Here is an 18,937-nt window from a genome sequence, read left to right as displayed (position 1 = left end):
TGTTATACCTTTGTATATGCGAATCCTGTAATCAATTCATCCTCTTTTCAATTTATAGCAATTATACTGAGTAGAATCACTTTCCTCTTACAACTATACTCAAAGGGAATTTCTCTCTTTGTACCACCAACCAGGGGTTGGGGTCATAATTATTCTGTAATGGCAGTCTCAACTCAAGAAACGGGTTTGGATCCTCTATTTTTAAGTGAATATTATACCATAATTCCCTTCCAGTAGCATATGAATAATGTTAAGCTGTGTCATGGCCATAGACTGATTTTCCAATTACCCTGTATATGATGGATAGATGAATCAACGTATGGACTAAAACATAATCAGCCTATTTGTAAAACTAAGTTATTCAAGGTGAGGGTATCCCTTTCTAGACAAATCTGAATTTTACTTGCAAACATTGTAACATGTGAATTTCGTGTTTATTTTTCATTCAAGAGAGAAAAATCATCATGTTTGCTTAACATCAAATGGTAATTTAAACACGCAAAATATAGAATGACACTGGGTATTTAGTCATTCAAACATCTGTCAACATCATTAGCTCTAACACTGATAACTTCTGGCAAACTTTTAACATACATTGCGTTGAATAAAAATAAAGATGTTGTGTTAAAATCCTGCACATCAAAGAATAAATTCTTTGTGGTAAAACTGCCTAGAGTCTAAAAACCTTATTACTTCTCAGTTCTCTAGGATATCAATTATGAAAGTTTTCTTATTTTCCAGGACTCAACCTACTTCATTGTTTCAGAAATGAAAATACATTTCTCTAAAAACAAAACCAAAGTAACAACAAAACCAACCTAGCCAAAGAAATTCTTAGCAACATGTGGTATCTGATTCAACTAGAAAGTACTGTAGAAAATGCTAATTTGAGTTGGCTGGTTTTAATCAGAGCCAAAAAATTAAAGAATAGAATGCAGAGAAGGTAAAGTATAGAAACATAATCATTCCTTTTGTACAATAACAGCTCTTCTATTTTGAGAGGAGGTACCTAATTTAGTAACTTCACTTAAAGATAGCAATGAAATAGGTAGTAATAGATACCCACAAAATCCATGCATTTAAGTATAATCCAGGTTTTTAGGTCTTCACGGAGTCAATTTGTTCTTACTTTATACATTATTCTAGCTGTTTTAGTTACCTGGTTTCCGAAACCAAAACAGACTAGAAGGAGCATAACGAAGGTGGAGAAAGGCCATTGCTATGGGCACACTTAAGCGGTATTTGGAGAAACTGGAGGAATGAGAACTGCTATCAGAAAACAAAGACAAGAAAATGAAAAAAGCACATCAGAATGGAGCCATTTAGTAAAAGGGCATGTAGCTCTCAGTGCCTTAATTAGACTATCACAGTATAATAACTGTTGTTAATAATGATCATTTTGACATCAAAAAAGATTTAAATGATTTTCATATATTGTTTAATAAGATAGCAATGCATATTGTTTTAAAAAGATCACCTTCAGAAATTATTCTGAAAAATTTTAATGCTTAAAGGGGTTTAAGTTCTATAGAAAACTGGGATATCTAGAATGAGTCATTCTCCAAATATCCAGTTAGTCAGTTCTTTCTAAATTAGCCATGCATGTTTAGTCTCAAACCTATAGTTCTAGAATATAAATCTTGGTGGACAGAGTTGGAGTCATATTTATAATGTTTAAGTTTTCAGTCTGTGTCCTATACTAGGAATAATGAGCAAAAAAAACAAACAAAAAAACCACCATTTTCCTAAAATATACACAATGATTTATACAAAGATAATAATCAAATTCTCTTTTATAGCTGAATTCATTAATGGAAAGTCCTAGAAACACCAACATATAAAAACTGAATTAATACTTTAAATATATGGCAATCACATATTCAACCAAGTATTTTTAGCAAGTTCTTAGTAAAGAGTGATCAGGCAAACAAAAGTATGCTAAGCAGCCAAATAGGTACCACAAAGGCCATGCACATAACTGACAGAAAAGTCCCTTAGCCTTCTTTCAGTCTACTCTTATTTTAGACACAATTCTAGCAAGGTTGGCAATCTGGTTTCTCAGCCCACAGCAGATGAGAAGCAGCAAATTGGGGACCTAGTGCAAGAGGCAGGCACACAAGACAGCAGCAAAAAGTGACAGCTGATTTTAAGGGAAGATAGAGAAACTGTGAAAACCAGACCTAGCTCAAAAAGCAAAGTTCTGCAGGGTCACAGGGTAAAGGGGCATAGAACATTATGTATCTCAGTTGCTCCTGAGGGTGCATTTCTGTTGATTACCCTGTGAGAGGAACTGATATCCTTAAAGATGACTGAGAAAAAGTTAAATTATATCCTAAATATTCTAGAAAAAAGTACAGAAAGTACATTCTAAAAATTTTCCTATTAAATTATTTAAAAAAATTTTAAAAATGTTTTACTTATTCTTGAGAGAGAGAGAGAGAGAGAGAGAGAGCGAGCGAGAGAGCGAGCATGAGCAGGGGAGGAGCAGTGCAAGAGAGGGACACAGAATCTAAAGCAGGCTCCAGGCTCTGAGCTGTCAGCACAGAGCCTGATATGGGGCTCAAACCCACAAACCTCAAGATCATAACCTGAGCCGAAGTCGGATGCTTAAACCGACTGAGCCACCCAGGTGCCCCTCCTATTAAATTATTAAAAACTGTTATGATTAAATGGATTTGCCTCAGTTACATGAAAAATTAATTCATGCAAGTTAGTCACCTGTCGATAATTACTGTCAGTTATTTACCTGTCAATAAATTGTTACTGTACTTATGGTATTTTTCCTATATTTTTGTTTCTAGTATGTTTACAGCTTCATTTTCTAATATAAGTGTGAATTACAGAGACATGTTGTGATCAACAGAAATGGAAGAATAAATCAATTTTTGCTTTGTCTGTGTTTCATTCATAGCATGCTATCTACTTTAGTTCAAATAACGAGTCTGCTGAGCTATAGCACAGTCTCATGGCATTTAGTTCTTATTTCCTTGGTTTGTTTGGGTATGGAAACAATGTCCTATGATTAAACCAAATCAGTTGAATTTTTCCTCCCACATGATTTCTAATAATTTATCAAAATACTTCATATTTTACATTACTTATAGTATATAAGTCACTATAAGTCACCAGAGTGAAATGACTCCTAGGCTCCCTTCCAATTAACACTCCATTGATTTATAATTTTGTGAAATGTATCAAAACATAATTTTTTATGCTTTAACATTCACCACCTTTATTATGTGAATCAGAATATTAGTATTTATTTTTTAAAGAAAATTGACCCATTTTACTAGCATAATTATAACCAGATCTTGTTTTTCAGCCTCAAATGTTTCACTTCTTTTTTAACTACTTCTGAGGAGTAAGAATTTACCAACATGATTTAGCAATCCAGAGAATTTGGTTTTTGCTGGAAAAACTCCCCATGACATTATTAGGTCAACTGCACCCATAGCTTTTAAATGATGGCTCTGAGATTTAAACTCAGATTAAAGTTTAATTTTGTATTAAAGCCTTTTTGTATTAAAGCCTTAAAACCATATTCTTAAATTTCCTTAGCAATTTGCCTTAAATGTGTTTCTCCTGACTTGTCTCCAATAACTTCAGAAATCAAACCTGAGTCAATACATGAGTTCTTAATTAAATATATTCAAACATACAATTTTAATGAAGTACAATTTTAAAGAAGACTTAACTAGTGAAGGCAGATAATACAGACAACTTAAAAAATAAGCCAAAGATCACAAATCAAAGACCAGCAAGAGTCTGGTCCTAGATAGTCCAGATATGCGGGTTTAAATAATGATAGCTGAAAAAAAAATAAGAATTTAAGGTATGATAACCATTATTAGGTCATTTACTGCCATGACTTTCCTCACTGTAGGCAGAGTGTAAAAATTTTGTCCTCAAGAGTGACCTGACCCTAAATAGTTTCTGTACCGGCTCTGTCCTGGTAAAATAAACTCTGGAAATGTTCATATCAAAAGCTGTCAGGATATTACTCTTAACAAGAATTATCCTGTCAAAATACCACTGTAAAATTTGGAAAGCATAATTACAAGTTTTGCATCACAAAATATTTTTCCCAGCGGGCTTCTTTTAGATGCAGGATGTCAACTATTAAAACTAGTCAAAAGCCTGATAATACAAAGTGAAATATTCTTAGAAAAGTAATAAGAATACCTACTTATGTCACATTGGCGTATTTGTTTTAATTTCCTAAGATATCCATGGCAAGGAAAACAAAGTCCTAGACCTCTTAAGAATGACTGGGAGTTATGGCCCCAAATCTGCATTTTAAAAATAAGACCTCCAGTTTATTCTAATATAGGCATCCTATAAAAAACAAAAACAAAAACAAAAACAAAAACTGAGAAACACTGACTTTTAGACTATTATAAGAGAACATTAGAAATATTCACAGGGAAGATACTATTTTATCTCAGCAATATTTTATAAGATGAAAGAAATTTTAAAAACTACACAAAAAAAGAACCTTCAATTAAAGTCCCAAGATCCTTATATTATGGTTTCAACAAGCAGAATATTTGCAGATAAAACAGATCAGATTGGAAGATTAGGAATTCCTCATTAAAGTTAGTTTTTAAAAATTTATAACAAAATCAGTCTTTCAATGCTTAGAGAGCATTGAATAAAACTGATGAAATATTATGAAGACATTTTCCCCAAGCTGGTGTAAATAAAAATAATACAATAAAAGAATTAAAAATTTTTAAACTCTAATTCTTCCTGTGTAAGGTCACAGATTAGGGGAACAATTACCAAGTGTTCCCATAATTGCTTCTTCTAAATCCAAGGGGAAAAAGACTTGGCAAACTATGTAATCTAAAAAGAAAATATTATTATTTATGAATACGATTGTCAGTTTCAAAACAAGATTTTTGTTTTTGAAATTTAGCTACTTCTAAGTGGTAAAAGGGCCCACCCTGTAATATTTCTAAGAGCTTGATTATGGACAGTCCCAGAATTTTGGGCAATAGGCAGAATCACTTATAGTACGAAGGATCTCTACTATTCATACAAAGCAGAATCAAGTTTTTCCTCAGGATAAAAAATAAATTTCCTAAGATTACTGGAAAAAATTAAATAAAAATCTCCTCGGTACACATAAATCTACTGACTCAAAGTACTAAGTTTACAGGAATCTGAATGTGTTTCTTAATTCTAAAGACAATCTATATTCGTTGGGTAACTTCCTTTCTAGGACAGCAGCATAAATTATTATTCCTATACTTTCCCCAAATAATGTCTATAAACTATGTCAGTGCGTAGGAGCTATAGGTTTCAAGAAACAATATACTCCTGAAAATATCACATTTTGAAAATGCAATCATGACACTGGACAATTTGGAAAGCAACCTCTTTTAAGAGGTAGTTGTAAATGAAGTACTGAGGAGACAAGGATGCTTTCCAGGAAGCAGGCAGGATGTTTCCAGAATCTCATTAAGGTGGAGAGGATATAGCCTCAGGCTAGAAATCAGCTGAAATGATCTGCTTGTGGGCACCCAATTATCTGTAGGCAAATAGATACAAAGAACTTTCTGCAAAGGTGCCGATGGGGCCTTGGACTATGGGGCCTTGGACTATACGGATCCTACTTTGACATCATCTCTATTAGTTATAACAAGAACAGAAGAAAAACACAAAATATATTTGAAAGGGTAATTTTTAAAACAGTACAATGTTTATCTTTTAAAGATTATTAGGACACCTTAAAATTAACTACCGAATACACATATGAACAAGGAAACATAAAAAAAAATGTCATAACCCCAGTATTTTTGAAACTACTTTTTAGTTCCAAACCCCAGTACACATTAATTGTATGAAGTCAATTTTTTTTTTATTCAGAACCTGTATCTTTGTTTTAAGACTGGTATAAACAAAAATAAAATACAAACAAGTTGTTATTAACATAATAGCTGCAGCTATGAACTGCAAGAATACAGTAAAAAGTGGTCATACTAAATGTTAATGTTCTTGCAACAGAATTATCCCAGTCATTTTATGGTAGCAAATTCTGGCAAGAAATGATAAATTTGTTTCTTATTAAAAGTACCTAAAGAATTTCCAAGATCGATCAGCTGTGCTGCAAAAAAAAAAGAGCAGTTTATTCAAAAGAGCCCTTACCTTTCTTATTTTCCTAAAAGATTTGCCATTTACAGGTTAACTACTATTTTCAGATCAGTTGTTCAAACCAGGGTTCTTGCTGTAAATTCACATCTTAGCTTTATATATAGTAAACTTAACACTCATTTTCCCTTTCTAGTGGATTATCTAGCCTTGAAGCTAAAACACTTGCATAAAAGCAATAATTTAAAATCCTCCATGTAAATCTTGGTTCCTACTTCTCTTGTACCTCATTTTCATTTTCTTGTACTATCTGTTCTTCCTCCTCATCACCAAAAGTCTGTTCCTGCATGGTGGTAAAAGAGAGAGATCTAGCAGCCACTTCTGCAGCAAGACCAGCAGTGAAGGTAAAATCCGGTGACAGCTGGAGCCGTGCCAGCCTCTGCTTAATGGAAGGCTGTAATAAGTCCCCGGGAGCTGGATGGGCAGTGGACAGGCTCCCTACGTCCGCCTGCCGAGATTCCTCTTCACTCTCACATTGGGAACACACTCTTTCTTCAGCTCCTTGGAGGAAGACTTCATTTGCAGAATTGTCTTTATTTTTACCATCTAGAGGGTTTTCACATAAATACTCAGTCCTACTACTTATTTCATTGTCAGCTGTGGAGGGTTTACTATTTTCCTCTTCAGTATCATTTTTACCAACTGTCCCCATATCTGAATCCACTGATGGTTCTGAATTACTTATGGGTTCCACTGGGTCTACAGGAGACAAGGATTTCAACACAGCTTCAAAGAAAAAAAAAAAAAAAGAAAGAAAGAAAGAAAGAAAAAGAAAAAAAAAAGAAAGAAAAATAATAACTAAGGACCCAACAATGATTTAAACTTTAATTTAAACTTCCAGTCGTTATTTTTCTAATAAAGAACAATAAATAAAAGCTAAATAAATCTTTCTATTAAATCTATATACATTTATAAATCCAGAGAACTTTGTAAGAGATAAAATGCCTAAGAAATGAAATGAGATGGGGTTTTAATGAAGATTTTAAAACACCTCACACGTTGTATTATTCAAAATATTAAAGCAGTGGTTCTCAAAGTGTGGTCCCCGAACCAACAGCATCAGTTATTTGGTAGAAATGCAAATTCCCACCAGGACCTACTGAATGGCAAACTGTGAATGAGGACTGGCTGTGTTTACAAACCCTACGCTTGATTCTGATGCACACTAAAGTTTGAGAACCATCTTATGAAAGAATAAGCAGCATGATTTTTACTGATAATATGTCAGATAAAAGGCCTGAAGTAATCCAGATAATAATCATATCTTTAACACATATATATTTACAAGTGAAAACAGTATGGGGAAAAAAAAATGCACACAATCCTATTCGCTTGCCAACCACCTAACAAGACCCTGATGAAAGTAAAGCCATAACTTCCACACATTTTGTAATGTCACATAAAAGTATAAAACAAAATAAAATCTGTATTCAAGATCAACTACTGTACAAAGCATAATACATAAACATTATATCCATACGGCAGAAGGTGTCCTTTCAAGGAAAATGAAGTTTTATTTAGCCCCTCTTGATGTTAGTAGGCAGTGGGTTGCTTGCTAGGCAGTCTCTCCTCCCAGTATGAGGGGTTAGTACAATACAATATATTAGGAAGCATGACGGAAGAAAAACAAGTGCTTCTTGAAGATCTGGCGTTTATTTAAAAAATAATTTGTAAAAGGTGTCCATTTCCAAGAAACAGATCCCTAAGCTGCAGTAACTCCACTAGAGAAGCAGCAACAACAGAAAACAATGGCCACAGCAGGTTCCAGTGTAGAATATCCCTCTCTAATTCCATGCGGACTTTACCCCTGTAGGCAGAGATGAAAACAACTCTGGAAGATGTACTGAAATTTTTCACGGAAAAAGCATTTTATGGTATCAGCAGCTTTTTACTTATTTCACAAACAAAATCAGCAATACTGCGCTTTCTAACGTAGCTACCCAAAGCATATACCTGAAAAAAGACACATTTCTCTCATTATATCTTTGCTCATACTGTCAGTAGGATAATTTTAAAGCTATATGGAGAAAATACTAAACAATAGAAAGGATACAAATGTATATACAAGGCTATTCTCAGTCTTCATGTACATTTTTAGGCAATAAATCTAGTTCTTAAAGAATGCAACATGTATTAGATGTTGATTGATATCCCTGATTATTGCTAATTAAATAGGGCAATATAATCTGCACATCTGGAGGATCAAGTGTTAACATTGCTAGAATGTAAAGCTCCAGGAGTACAGGGATTTTTGTCTCTTGATTTATGCACTAGGGATATAGCAGTAAACAGTGCCTCAGTAACTACTTGTTGAATGAATAATTTGCTGAATGAACACTGTGGGGGATAATAAAGCTCCTACTGAAAGAGACTGTAATTTCATTATAGAGACAAAAACATTGAATGCACAGAAAACAATAGTGCCTAAAACGATACTCTCAATCCCTGATTCATGCAGACCCAAAATATGAACAAGCAGGCTGCAGGAACTCTTTACTGCTGCACCTGGGAAGTTTTTAATCTGCTACATATGTTGCTGCTCAAGACACGGTTACAATTCCCTCCAGGGCCCCTCTGGTGTGAGGGTCTGTAGTGGTGGGAGAGGTAGCAGGGCTAGAACAGAGGATTCATGGAGGAGCAACTGGTAGAAAGGACAGCTTGGTGGAGAAGACAGAATTCTTAGCAAAGAGATCAGCATGTATGTTTTTATTTTTTTTTAAGTTGTTGTTTTTTTTTTTAAAGTAAACTCTACACCCAATGTGGGGGCTTGAACTCACAACCCCAAGATGAAGTCGCATGTTCTATCGACTGAGCCAGCCAGGCACCGCAGCATGAATGTTTTTCATGAATAAAAATAGTAAGTTTGTGGGACCACAGTCTAATTAGATAAATATAACCAGAGGAAGATATCCATATCAGAGTGATAAATATAATTAAATATGATGGATTCATATGATAGAGAGGCTTGAAACCAGGAAAAAGAGTTTAGATTTAATAGAGTGGGAAAGGGGGAACCACTGCAGGTTTTAAAGATAGAGAGCTATCAGGGCACCTGGGTGGCTCAGATGGTTAAACATCCAACTTCAGCTCAGGTCATGATCTCACGGCTCATGGGTTCGAGCCCCTGTCAGGCTCTGTGCTGACAGCTCAGAGCCTGGCGCCTGCCTCAGATTCTGTGTCTCCCTCTCTCTCTGCCCCTCCCCGACTCATTCTCATTCTCTCTCTCTCTCTCTCTCTCTCTCTCTCTCTCAAAAATAAATAAACATTAAAAAAATTAAAAAAAAAAGACAGAGAGCTATTATCATTGTACTGTTTGAGAAAAATCTGGAGGCAGCCTGCAAGGACAGAAGCTAGCTTAGAAGCTATCTTCTAAGGAAAGCTTAGAAGAAAAAGGTATTGAAAATAGAAGTCAGCTGGGGTGCCTCGCTGACTCAGTACAGCATATGACTCTTGATCTTGGGGTTGTGAATTTGAGCCCTATGTTGGGGGTAGAGTTTACATAAAAAAAAAAGAATGGAAGTCAGTTAAGAGGCTATAACAATGTATGAGCATAATCTAATAAGGATCTGGGCTATAAAGGGGGCCAGTGGGAAGAGGAAGGATGAAATCAACAAAGGTGTATCTGGACATGGGACAATGGCAGGACTCCTAAGAGAAGAAAAGAGAAATCTGAGGAAATTTCCAGAAGTACAGGTAATCTATATACTCCCAATGAAAAAAAGAATGGGAAAGGAAGGCAGTTGATTTTGAGGTTTCAGGTAAGTACTCTAAAATGGAAGAGGAATCCCACTCTACCTCTTGGAAATCTACAGGAGTTAATTCCTCAATTAGAAATTAGCTAGTCTGATACTGTCAAGATACCCTCATTCCTTCCCTCACCTCGCATGAAGTCCAACCAAAGAAAAGAGTGGCAAACATAAAGGAGTTTAATGCTAATCGTCAGTATTGTCAAATCATCCAATTTTGTCAATACTGAAGTACGGAGACAGCTTGCACAGAAGCACCTCCTCTTGTCCCATCTACTTAACGTGTTCAAACCAACTGAGAAACCTTAATGATGTAGCTAACTGGCCTAGGTCTTAATCCACTTGTTTCAATGATGAACGTAGAGTTACTAATTTGATGCTTCATTGAGGTATTTATAATATCAACCTAAAGAGAACAGAGTTTAGAATCTCAAATTCACTAATCTGATGCTTCACTGAAGTATTGATAGTATCCACATAAAGAGAAGAGTTTAGAATCTCAAATTCACTAAATTTGAAAACATATTTATTCAACTCACTGCCATTCCAAAATAATTTAGTAAAACATCAAGTTACTGATGAAAAAGCTTGATTTCATATTCCCAATTTGATTATATACCTAGTCTTTTATTGATCATATTGATTTTGCGTCTAGAAGAAAAAGCACTATACTTGCTGAGATCCCTAAAATTAAAGCTGTAAGAATTACAGCTAAAATAAAAGTCTTAGTTCAAGAAAAAAAGAGTCCCCTTCATTAAAATAACCTTTTACTCTGAAGTCAGTGCTTACCGTGATCACTAAATAGAAGTTGCTTCCACTTCTGCCTTTCTGCCTCTGATGCTTTAAATCCCAGCACAGATTTTAGTTCTTGGAGTACCCTCTTGGATTCTTCATGCTCACGCTTCTGTCTGTCTCTGTCTTCTTGAGACAAGTAATAAAAATCATCCTTTCTGAAATCACTGTCCATATCTATATCATCTACATAAGCTTCTAATTCCTGAAAATGAATAAAGAAAAAGCACTTTACTTCAAGCAGACAATTTTCTAGTAGCATTCATTACCTTGTACCTACCCATCTCCAAGATTAAACAATGAAGACTCTTGGCACAGGTCACTAAAGCAAAGGTGGGCAAACAAAGCAAACATATTATTATAGGTAAATTGAAGTCTTAAAAAAACTTAGCAGTTGATAACGAAAGGGACCGTGGATAAGAAAGTTTAATAACTTCAATCATTATTTTTCTGCTCTGATACCATCCTGTAGATCTAGTTAATATTAGAGTTATTAGCTCTGCCAAAACAAATCAAAATTAGAAGGGCTGGTGTTTTGGGGAAGTGGTCAGGTATATTAGCCTTCTTGTGGCCGTATTTGTGGTTCTTTCTGACTTCCCAGGAGGTTTGAACACTATTCCTATATTGGGGAATACCTCATCTTATGGTTCTTCTTATCACTAAGACACAGACGAGGCCCCTTGCTTACCCAGCCTCCCTTGCAGTTATGATTCAGCCAAATGACTTGGGATCCTCTAATCATATGTATATAGATCAGATCGGACCCAGAAGTTTGTTACAAGGGAAGCAGGCGTTTTAAGGAATCCACTCTGGCAAGAATGGTGGCAGATCAAGTTTCCAGAGGTAGAGATTCTGAAGGTAGTTTTTATTATTCAGCAATGATGGAGCGAGTGACAATGTCTGCAACCAGTGACTGGGCAATGATGTTGCTGGAACTGGAACAGTTCTTTTGAGTAAATTGGGCTGTTCACCCCATCCTAGTTCAAACGTAACTATGAGGCCCTCAGAGATATTCTGTCAGTCACCTCCTGGTTTTTTAAACAAATTTCTTGTTTGTTAAACAGATTGGTCTCCCTTTGCAATTAAGAATGCTGAGTAGACAATATGACTGAAGGAAAAAAAGTTTTCCTTAGGATAAACAAAAGAAATCTTTGTCAGTATCGAAAGAAATCATTGAAAAATTGGTTTTTTTAAGCGAGGTATAACATACATGCTGCCAAATACACAAATCTTAAGTGTACAGGATTTTTACATATGTATACAGTCTGGTAACCACCACTCACATTTCCAGTATTGTAGAAGGCACCTTTGCCAATGCATTAATTTTTAAGGTATTTAATCACTTTTAAGTGTCTAAGAAATAGACAGTAAGATACAAATAACATGAAAACTTGCTGGTAGGGGCACCCGTGTGGCTCAGTTGGCTGAAAGTCTAACTTTGGCTCAGGTCATGATCTCACCATTTGTGATCTCAAGCCCCGCATCAGGTTTGGTGCTGTCAGCACAGGGCCTGCGTGGGATCCTCTGTCCCCTTTTCTCTCTCTGCCCCTCCTCCACTCATTCATTCATTCATTCTCCCTCTCTCTGTCCCTCTCTCCCCCGCCCCTCTTTGTCAAAAATAAATAAAATATTAAAGAAAAAAATCTTTATAAAAATTTGCTGGTAGATTCAGTGGATTCAAACTCAAGGTACTAAGAATTAATGATTTGTTATCAGTTCAATATATTGTGTGGTAATTTTGAAGCTCATCACAAACATAAATTTAACAACTTAGTCAGTAATGATCCACACCACTTACAGAGATAGATAGGTAAACTCTGTATGGGAAACTCTTCTTTAGGGGGAAGAAAACAGCAGTTTTCACCATTACCTGCTCCTCCGGGATTGGATCTTTGTCCGCGATGTGTAGAGTTGGCTGCGTCAAAGGTACCACAGTACAACGTGGGTTTTCACACACCGTTTCAGGCTTGCCTTAAAAAGCAATAAGCCACACAGAAATGAGTGAACATCGAATTAAAAAAAAAACATTTTTAGTACTAATATTTTGCCAATTTCATAGTCTGACGTTCTAATTATAACTTTCAATTTATAAAAAAATTAAGGATGTTAAAGTTAACAATATAGCGGTAGATTTACAATGTAAGTTAAACTCTCAGAGGAGAAACTTGTTTTCCTCTCCCTTCTTCACCTCACTATAGTATCTGGTTCAAAACAGGTACTTCCTCTCTAAATACTCGCTAAACAAATCAACTTTTGTTCATGGCATGGGAAGTCTCAAGCCAGACCATCACTCTTCCCCACAAAAAATAAACTTCAATCTTACATTTCCCTTATATTATTTTTACTCTCAGAATTGGAAATGGGTTTCACAAGTCATAGCTTGAAAAGATCACCCAGGTGTTAACTTTAATTACTTAACATTGGTATTTGGTATCTAACCATGGGGTTCTCATATTCTCATATCCAGCTCTCTACCTTCCACATTATCTCTCTACTTAAAAAGAAGTAGGCTTGGGCACCTGGGTGGCTCAGTTGGTTAAGCATCTGACTCTTGGTTTTGGCTCAGGTCATGATCTCTCTGTTTGTGAGTTAAAGCCCTGTGTTGGGCTCTACGCTGACAGTGTGGAGCCTGCTTGGGATTGTCTCCCTCTCTCTCTCTCTGCCCCTCCCCTGCTCACTCACTCTCTCTCAAAATAAATAAATAAACATTAAAAAGAAGTAGGCTTTAGGGGTGCGTAAGTGGTTCAGTCAATTGAGTGTCCGACTCTTGGTTTTGGCTTAGGTATTACCTCACGGTTAGTGAGACTTCGGCTCTGTGCTGACAGTGCAGGGCCTGCTTGGGATTCTCTCTCCCTCTCTCTCTCTGGCCCTGCCCATGCTCGCTCACTCAGTCTCTCTCTCTCTCTCTCTCTCTCTCTCTCTCAAAATAAATAAACTTAAAAAAGAATTAGGCTTTAGACATCTAGATTTCTACCTTTTAAAAGTAATGACAGATAACTGGTTGGGACCAGAGTTAGGGGAGACTCCTGGCTGTCAAGGGCTAGTGTGGACAAAGCAAGCTGGACTGGAATGAGACAGAATGGGAAGGACTCTCACTAGGTGTGAGTCAGCAGCAATGTGGCTTAGGAGACAGTCCATATTATCAGGTGATTGCTTACATACAAGGCATTGAATAAATAAGTTAATACCGAAGATAATGAGAGCCAAGTTTCTCATGGTGGTACAAATATACAGAGGGAGAAGTACAGGAAGAACCATGGAACTGATTTGGAGGTATCGATGTGAACCCATGGTTTATAACATATATGGACAGATGTAGAAATATGTATGTAGAAGTATATACACAGATATATTTCACTGTCCTCTACACTGAAAATTGGTAAAAACAAGAACATCCCAGTGGCTATGAGCATACTTAGCACCCACAAGGGGCACCCCTTAGGGCTAGGGGCAAGTAAAGTATAAAGAAGTGATCAAAAAATGACACAAACCTTAAATGGGTTCCCTCTGGTCAAACTTTGTACAATTTGAGCAACAAAATAACAAATTATGATCCACAGAATAAAATAAGAATCCATACATCCATATTGATATAAATAAGCAGAAAAGGGGGATGCTTTGGCTCACAATAGAATGCCAAGTAGTAAGTATAAAAGGAAAAATGGAATTAGAAAATTACCATCTGGCAACCATCACAATAATATCTAATTCAAGCAAGATCCACAAATGGATGCTAAAACTAGTGGGGGAAAACATTTAAGCTATTTTATTTTACTCAATAAAATTCACTCTTGTTGGTATATAATTTTATGAGTTTAGATAAATTAGAGTCATATAACCACTACCACCACAACTAAGATAGAGAACAGTTCCTTCACCTCAAAACATTTCTTATGTTATTCATCTCTCCATATCCAACTCCCAATAACCATTGGTATGTTTGCTGTTCCCATGAAATTTTACTGTTTTAAGAATGTCATTTAAACGGGATCATAGACTATGTAGTGATTAACACAACGCATTAGTGATTCCTCCATCTTAATGATGTATCAGTAGTTCATTTCTTCTTTTTTTGCTGAGCACTATTCCATTGTGTGGATAGATAGAACAGTTTATCTATTCACCAGCTGAAGGACACTTGGTCTGCTTCTAGTTTTTAGTGATTATGAATAAAGCCATTATAAACATTTGTTTATAGATTTTCATGTGAACATTAAATTTTTATATCTTGTGAGTAAATATCTGGAATACTAGTGCATCATATAGATTGTATATGCTTAATAGTGAGTAAATATTTGGTGAAGAAAGGATATTTATATAACCTCAGGATATTTTTTTTTAATAAAATACTTATCATGAAAGACAAGAAAAGCTAAAGTGAATGAAGAGCATAAAAGCTAAATGCCATGTGTAATCTGGACATATAACATTACTATTGTATCAATCAGTGAAATTAGAATGGGATCTGTGGATTAGAAAGCAATTTATATCAGTGCTCATGTCTTCATTTTGGTGGTATATTGTGGGTATGTAGGAGAATGTCCATTTTTCAAAAATGCAAACAGAAGATTTAGGGGTAATGTGGTCTCATGTCTGCATCTTACTCTCAAATGGTTCAGAATAATACTACCAAAAGAGGGGCACCTGGGTGGCTCAGTCGGTCAAGCGTCCAACTTCAGCTCAGGTCATGATCTCGCAGTTTGTGAGTTCGAGCCCCATGTCGGGCTCTGTGCTGACAGCTCAGAGTCTGGAGCCTGCTTCAGATTCTGGGTCTCCCTCTCTCTCTGCCCCTCCCTGCTCATGCTCACTCTCTCTCAAAAATAAATAAACATTAAAAAAAATAAAAAAAATACTACCAAAAGAATTTATACATGGATACATAAGGAGGTAAGGCCAATATGGTAGAATGTCAACAACTGAGGAATATGGATGAAGGCTACCGTGAGCTATGGTGATACTTCTGTAGTTTTAAAATAACTTTAAAAAGAGCTAACAGCTAGGGCACCTGGGTGGCTCAGGTGGTTGAGCATCCAACTCTTGATTTTGGCTCAGGTCATGATCTCACGGTTTGTGAGTTTGAGCCCTGTGGTGGGCTCTGCAGGGGCCTCCTTGGGATTCTCTCTCTCTTTCTCTCTGCCCTTCCCTCGCTTGCATGAGCATGCATGCGTGAGCACTCTCTCTCAAAATAAACAAATGAACATTAAAAAAAAACAGCTAACAGCTAAATAAATCACTTGCTTCTTAAAAAAAATCATATAAATATTTTATTCAAAGTTGTATAGCCATGGCCACTATAAGCGTTTTATGGAGAAAAGTTTGAAAATGACTTGTATCTTAATTCTTATCACTATCACCTATAAGCAAAAGCCATATATGGAGAACATAATGACTTATCCCCTGCCCGATGATTTGGAGACAGTTTTGACAATTATGTTTAAGTGACTAAGATTCAGCATCTCAGAGTATGCTAAGGGGAGGGATGAATGGGATGTATCTTTTAATACCCCGTGGTGTTCTGAATGTTTCCATTTGAAGAAAATGTACTCAAAAGCTCTAGACTTAAGTCACATCAGAAAGTTTAACATGCATAAATATTTGCACATATTAAAAATCCTTGGCAAATTTACCCTTTGAAGAAAAAAATTACTTGCCAATTACATTTTAGATATAAAGGAAATCTATTGGTGATGTATCAGTAATTAGCATGTTAACATTTCCTTTGAATAAAGTTAATACTTTCCCTATGTAAAGACTTATTCAGCTTCTTAAAGACATTGAAGTATTACAGATCTAGCTGGAAACAAAAAAATGACTAACAGGATGATAGAGCATTAATCATCTTTGCCAGCAATACAATTTCTATACATAAATCTGATTAACTTTATCATAAAGGTCCAAGGGATAAGCGTGGTATTGTTTGGTAGCACAAGTTCAGAAATTAATATGCCAAATATTTAAAATGAATTAGTGATTAGTAAAAATGGGTCAAATTAAAGCAGTTTCGCATAAAATTTCAAGATTGCCCATTTGCCTAGCAATACAAAGCATTCCAATGTTACCATTAAATAATGGCATTTAATACATTTTAGACCCTTAATAACAAGTATGCAGTGCCACCTATTATAGCATTTATTTATCATTTATGAATGGCTGAAGCGTTTTATCTTAAAAGCAAGATTCAACTTCTGGCCCCTAACTATCAAACTCATTATTACACTAATGGGAAAAGAGTTTCTAAAAGTTCTAATTATGGAATACTACCTATTAAAATCTATTCCTTCATTTAAGTTCATTATTATTATTTTTATTTTTTAAAAAAAAATTTTTTTTTCAACGTTTTTTATTTATTTTTGGGACAGAGAGAGACAGAGCATGAACGGGGGAGGGGCAGAGAGAGAGGGAGACACAGAATCGGAAACAGGCTCCAGGCTCCGAGCCATCAGCCCAGAGCCTGACGCGGGGCTCAAACTCATGGACCGCAAGATCGTGACCTGGCTGAAGTCGGACGCTTAACTGACTGCGCCACCCAGGCGCCCCCATTATTATTATTTTTAATGTTTATTTATGTTTGACAGAGAGAGAGAGACAGAGCACAAGTGGGGAAGGCACAGAGAGAAAGGGAGACACAGAATCTGAAGCAGGCTCGTCAGCACTGAGCCAGCACGGGGCTCAAACTCACAGACCGCAAGATCATGACCTGAGCCAAAGTCAGACACTTAACCAACTGAGCCACCCAGGTGCCCCTCACTGAAGTTTTTGAAAAGGAGGTTTACGAATCAGAGAACTTTCAAAACATATTCATTTATTGTTTACAAAGGAAGAGCCAGACTATATATTCAGTGTCAGTTTGTATGTATAAGTTCAACTTTCTTTTAGTAAATTAAGTTTTGTCATGTCGCTTTCATCGTGGAGATGAGAAATCTACCTAATAAAACCCTACTGGAGTGGAGTAAGCATGTCTGACAAGTGTGTATGAAAGGAAGCACTCACTGGTACCTTTCCTATCTGTGTTTCTTCGGAGCAGTCGGTCCACTTGAGAAATGGCCTCTTCCCAGCAATTGTTGCTCGCCTGAACATGGGGCTGAATCAACTTCAACTTCTGTTCTAGGATTTGATAAGATTCCGATACTAGTTCTTGTGTTTCTTTAGTACAAACAAGCTTTTCAAGTTCATCTTCAAGAATTATTACCCTGAGTAATAAAGAAAAACAGAAACTGATTTCTAAAATATTAAGTGGAAAATTTATAACTCACAGGACTTATTTAAGAAATAAGCTTAAAAGATGAAGTTCTGGAGATGGAAAGTGGTGATGGTTGCATAACAATGTATGTTTACTTTTTTAGGCCACTAAATTGTACACTTAAAAATGATTAAATAATACATTTCATGTTACGTGTATTTTATCATAATGTAAAAAGCTTATAAAGAGTATCACCTATTTATTCAACAATATTTCTTTTACATACATGAGGCATTTTATGAGCTGAAATGATAAATTAACCTCATTTCATACTTAATAGGAAAAATAGCTAAATCAGGGAAATTATGCATTATAGAGAAATATAATACAATATCATAAAAAGTTATAACTAACATTTTATTTCCATTTTACAGATGAGGAATTAGGTCCAGAGAGTTAAAGAAACTTGCCCAGAGTTATACAGCTGTTAGCTGTAAATATGGGCTGAAGCTAAGCCCCAAAGTATAATACCACAGAAAGATAGTGTTATAAGAATTCAGAAGAGGGGGAAGGTGCTACCAGCTATGGGTACAGACAGGGAACAGCTAAGGAAAAGGTACTTTTGAGGAAGCATTGAAGGATGGATAAAATGTGAACATGTACAAAAGATGAGAAAGTTCATTCTAAATGGTATATGGGAAAAGGCATTTATGCAGTTTGTTTGGACTGAAGGAAAAGAATGAGAAGGACTGAAAAGCAGACTATAATAGAGTTATAGCAAATTCTTTCAATAGAATGTTTTACACAGACTTCAGTCTCTGCTGCTTGTACTCTGTAACCAGTGAAGATGTTTAAGGGAGAAAGCAAATATATGCCTCAGAAACATTAATCTGGCAGGGAGCTCTCTGGAGGCAGGGAGAACAGTTAAAGGGTTAATGCCCTAGTATCAGCAACTGGGAAAAGCAATGGGGACAAGTGAGGAGGAGGAGTGAAACACAAAACAAATGTTTTTGGAAGTGTTCAGACAACACTTCTAAAAAATTTTGTGTAGCTGTGCTATAGAGCA

At 35.9% G+C, this 18,937-nt stretch overlaps 1 protein-coding gene across 10 annotated transcripts in view; it reads right to left on the bottom strand.

The window, feature by feature from the left end:
- Positions 1-3,646: 3,646 nt before the first annotated feature.
- Positions 3,647-18,937, bottom strand: part of VEZT (vezatin, adherens junctions transmembrane protein) — a 64,463-nt gene continuing 49,172 nt past the window's right edge. For 5 of the 10 annotated variants that reach the window (XM_030323408.2, XM_030323409.1, XM_030323410.1 and 2 more), the window contains 4 exons: positions 17,688-17,881; positions 12,562-12,662; positions 10,689-10,896; positions 3,647-6,879 (listed from right to left, as the gene is read on the bottom strand). In XM_030323408.2, coding sequence (XP_030179268.1) covers positions 6,365-6,879; positions 10,689-10,896; positions 12,562-12,662; positions 17,688-17,881 — 1,018 coding nt within the window. In that variant the 3' untranslated portion in view covers positions 3,647-6,364. Of the gene's footprint in view, positions 6,880-7,021; positions 7,961-10,688; positions 10,897-12,561; positions 12,663-17,687; positions 17,882-18,937 lie in introns of those variants that run through there. The other 5 variants (XM_030323414.1, XM_030323415.1, XM_030323417.1 and 2 more) reach the window with 4 other exon arrangements.

This window comes from Lynx canadensis, chromosome B4 (genome assembly GCF_007474595.2).
Source record: "Lynx canadensis isolate LIC74 chromosome B4, mLynCan4.pri.v2, whole genome shotgun sequence".
In the NCBI taxonomy this organism is placed as follows: domain Eukaryota; kingdom Metazoa; phylum Chordata; class Mammalia; order Carnivora; family Felidae; genus Lynx; species Lynx canadensis.
The sequence above is the reverse complement of the archived record's forward strand: the minus strand, read 5'-3'. Positions and strand labels throughout refer to the sequence as shown.